The following is a 4120-nucleotide window of genomic DNA, read 5'->3' on the forward strand; positions in this document are numbered from 1 at the left end:
GTGCTGAAATTTGCGTGCTCACGAATCCTCTCATTATAACACACGAATTGTAGACATTATGAAAGATTCATTATGCCTTTATGCCATTATGCCATTATGCCTCTAAAAGACATCCCTGAGATGTCTTTTAGAGATTATAAATGCAGCACTCTTTGCTGGTATTCTGCCATGCCAAACCATGCACGCAGCAGTCGCTTACTTTAGTTAAAAATAACAGTTTTCTGTGAATGTTGATGCTTTAATAACAAATATTTATTGGGAGCGTGTATGCTGGAATTTCATAAATTTCATGGAGAAAAAATTAACGTAACTAGTAATGTAACTAATTACTACTTACTTTTGAAATAAAGTTATCCGATTGCCCAACATTATAATATTTTGGCCAAATTGTGCAGCAAACCTGGACTCTACAAAAACTCCATATTTTTTATTTTACAGTGAAATATTACAAAATTACTCATTTTAATATTTGTATTTCATAGTAACAGTAACAATAATAATATTCATTATTATTACTAATATTAATAAGTTAAGGTTATTTTATAATCATAGTGGAATATAATCAATATTTTTGGCCACATTGTGCAGCAAACTTAGACTCTATATATATATATATTTTTTTTTTATATAGTAATAGAAATAGTAGCAGCAATAATAATATGAATAATAATAATTATAAAAACAAAACAAGAAGCAAACCATTTTAAAATCGCAATTGCAATTTTATAGGAAAAATCACAATTAGATTTTTCCCCAAATTGCACAATCCTAGTTCCTTGTGAGAAGTGCAATGGAACCCAAAGGTTGCTGTCTGTGTCCCGACTACCTCACAACCAGTAAGTTATGAGGTTTCATTCTGGTCAGGATGCTACCTATGTAGGAAGCTCACTAGGTTTTGGATCTTAAGATGGATCTGCAGGTCTCACCGGTGTTCCAGGGTGCTGCTGGGCAGGGAGGGGCAGCTCCGTCTGGGGCTGCATGTGAGGTGGGGTGCCCTGAGCAGGGGCGGGGGTGGGTGTGGAGGCCTGACTGGGCTGCAGTGCTGCTGGCAGGTTAGTGGTGCTGGCGGTGGCGTTGGGGGGCGGTGTGGCGCGGAGTGGAGCCTGAGGGGGTGCGGGGCAGCCTAGCGGGGGGCCCAAGGGGCCAAGTGCATTCAGGGAGAGGTTAGCGTTCGGCTGCTGCTGGGGAAGGAGAGATCGCACGCACACAAGCAGGGACAAAACAAGTTTAGTGGGAATGTCGTTGTGCGGAACGAGGTCACTCTAGGATGTGAGTGCATGTGCGCACCTGTGAAACGGCCGCCTGCGTATTGGGCTGGCCTATGTTGACATTCATGGCGTTGGTGTTGGTGGGGAACTGCGGTTGAGCCATGAACTGCGTCTGGTTGGCCGTCTGTGCCACCATTTTCCCGCCGTGAGCTCCCAGCATGCTTTGTGTGGGGGGCATTCGCGTGGGAGACATATTCATCTGTGAAAATATGACGAGAATGATACAATGCGATATGTGTCCAGAGAGCAGAAATGAGAGGGATCCAGACATGAAGACTGACCGTCGGGACTTGGTTCATATTGATCTGTTGATGGTTTATCGGAGAAGCGGCACGTGTTGCCATGGGAGCCTGAGACATCGGCACATTGGGCATTGCGCCGAATGGATTCAACCCTGTTGGAAAAAACAACAGAAAAGATTGATAACGCAGAGATATTTGTTTCGAGTACAGAGAACAAATGCATCTCCAACTGTTATTGGCTACAAATGGGACTGAAGTACCTTGAGACACCTGCATGCGATTGATGATCTGATTTGGCACATTGGGCAAAGGCACGGGTCCATCTGAAAAGAGGGAAGAGACTAAATGAGATCAGAAACTGGCAAAGTTTGTGCATTTGTGTGTTTATGTCTGTCGATTTAACACTTTAATTTGGTGCGATTAGTTATGGTGTTAATTTTTAACACAGCTCATCACGGCCCAGACAGGTATGTCATTTTACATTGTGTGCAGCTGCTGACAAACATGATGCTGGACGACTGATGACTGAGTGATGTAGCCTATTATAATCCAGTTATATGCCCCCAAAATTCAAGATATGAGGGTGAAAATGCCCCATATAAGTTTTTGTCTTATATTTATATCAAATGATATAGTTTAGCAATATCACATAAGCAAGAGTGCTGTTTTTTCCTGAATATCTGGACGACTGCAAATGTGATATTGATTTTATACAACAGTTCAATAAACAAGAAGTTACTATTGTGTTTTAGACACAATATTGTCAGTTTTTGATCAAATTCGGCAACAAAAATAGTTCCAAACAAATCCACAGCAGAACAACCTTTCCGAGCAAAACACAGCAATGTTTTGTTACTGAATGAATCAGCAGTTTTCAATGAATCAAGTGAGTCAATTATTCAGTGACTCGTTCATAAAGACAGTCACTTGCTTTGTTTCTGAATGAATTAGCCATTTTGACAAATTGGTTAAATGAATGATTCAATGATTCACTCATTAAGACTTCGCCACCCCTTACTGGTGGTTTTAGTTTAATATTCAGAGTATCATTTTTACAATTTTCAATATTTGTTAAAAAAACAAAACAACAACATTAATGCCCATTTAAAACCCATTAAATCTCATAGTATTATTTATGCAATTCTAATTGCAGTGTAAATGCATTCATGCCACCTCTGGACAGTCAGAAATGCACTTCAGATGCAGCTTCTGAAAACAATGTTATGGCCACATTGTAGCCTTAAAAGGTTGTGTGTAATAAATTTGATCTTAAATAATAATTAGCTTTTGTGGGTAATTTCTCAGCCCAAATTGATGTGCAATTAATTTGATAAATTAACTGGCATATCGTGCAATTAGATAAAAATTTTAATCACATAACAGCCCTAGTTTTTAAATGACTTACTCTGTGGCCGAGGTCCCATGACATTAGGCTGGTTGAGGGCCGGAGGCTGTTGTCCCGCTGCAGTCATGGGCGTCTGGTTGATAATCTGCTTTTGTAATCGGGATCTTCTCTTCTCCTCCAGCTCCTTCTGGATCTTATAGATCTTCTCTGCCAGAAAGTGATAGTACTCGTCCTATACAACATGCACAGACAACAGTGTTAAAATCAACATAATCGAAACTTAAGAATTTCACTTTATCAGCCTTTCGGTTGAGGTGTAACCCTGACCGAGGGTTTGTGCTCACCCTACTATTGGCCGACTCGTACATATCCCCTTCCACTTTTCGTGCATATGCCACCAGGTTCTCCATGCGACGGTCCTTCAGGGCGGCGGGGTCTGGCGTAGGGAAGATGGCCTGAACCCTAAACAAACACAGAGAGCAAAACCCCTTCACTCAAAGCGATCTTTTCATTTTATTTAATGCTGTTTTTTTACTTTCTATTCATGAAAGACTCCTGGAAAAATGATTTCCACAAAAAAAAAAAACATTAAGCAGCTCAACTGTTATTACAATTGTTATATTACAATAGAAAAGGGTTATTTTAAACTATAATAATTTTTTTCACAATATTACTGTTTTTAGTGTATTTTTGATCAAATAAATGCAGTCTTGCTGAGCATAACAATTTAAAAACATTTATAAAATATATATAGTTTAAGAGCAGTGTTTACTAACAGTTTGTGTACAAGGTGGTTGCGCAGGTCCTGAGTGACGTGATCGTGCCAGGCTTTCCTCACACCGGTGGCTGACAGAGGGGCCGCTGTGGGCAGGTTACCCATGCTGCCTACCGTAGGGCCATCCGGCATCAGCTGACTGCGTAAAGAGAATCAGGAGATATTTAGTAAGCAAACAGCATTAAGACATCAATTTTAAGCAATTAAGAGTTGGGAGTGTGTTTTGATTGGTGTGTGTCCGAGTCATACTTGTTAGGGTTAAGAGTTGACGGCATGGTGCCATCTGAGAGCAGCTTAGCCTGTTCTGATGTCGGTACGCCGATTGGGTTCATCTGACCTCCCCCTGGACAAAAAATAAATAAATAAATAATTAAATAAAAATACATAAATAAAATAAAACTCATTCTCCATAAATAATATGTAATAGATTAGATTTTGATAATAATACATTATATTTTCGTGGAATTTATATATATATATATATATATAT

At 39.6% G+C, this 4120-nt stretch overlaps 1 protein-coding gene across 5 annotated transcripts in view; it reads right to left on the reverse strand.

Moving 5' to 3' along the window:
• LOC107655368 (CREB-binding protein-like) overlaps positions 1 to 4120 on the reverse strand; it is a 48459-nt gene that overhangs the window by 16810 nt on the left and 27529 nt on the right. For 2 of the 5 annotated variants that reach the window (XM_016442830.1, XM_016442828.1), the window contains exons 7-14: positions 3880 to 3973; positions 3632 to 3769; positions 3200 to 3317; positions 2916 to 3087; positions 1771 to 1833; positions 1550 to 1662; positions 1288 to 1467; positions 927 to 1181 (exon numbers count right to left, since the gene is read on the reverse strand). In XM_016442830.1, the coding sequence (XP_016298316.1) occupies positions 927 to 1181; positions 1288 to 1467; positions 1550 to 1662; positions 1771 to 1833; positions 2916 to 3087; positions 3200 to 3317; positions 3632 to 3769; positions 3880 to 3973 (1133 nt within the window). The remainder of the gene's footprint in view (positions 1 to 926; positions 1182 to 1287; positions 1468 to 1549; positions 1663 to 1770; positions 1834 to 2915; positions 3088 to 3199; positions 3318 to 3631; positions 3770 to 3879; positions 3974 to 4120) is intronic. The other 3 variants (XM_016442829.1, XM_016442831.1, XM_016442832.1) reach the window with 3 other exon arrangements.

The sequence above is a fragment of the Sinocyclocheilus anshuiensis genome, unplaced genomic scaffold (assembly GCF_001515605.1).
Source record: "Sinocyclocheilus anshuiensis isolate Anshui unplaced genomic scaffold, SAMN03320099.WGS_v1.1 scaffold880, whole genome shotgun sequence".
NCBI classification, from domain to species: domain Eukaryota; kingdom Metazoa; phylum Chordata; class Actinopteri; order Cypriniformes; family Cyprinidae; genus Sinocyclocheilus; species Sinocyclocheilus anshuiensis.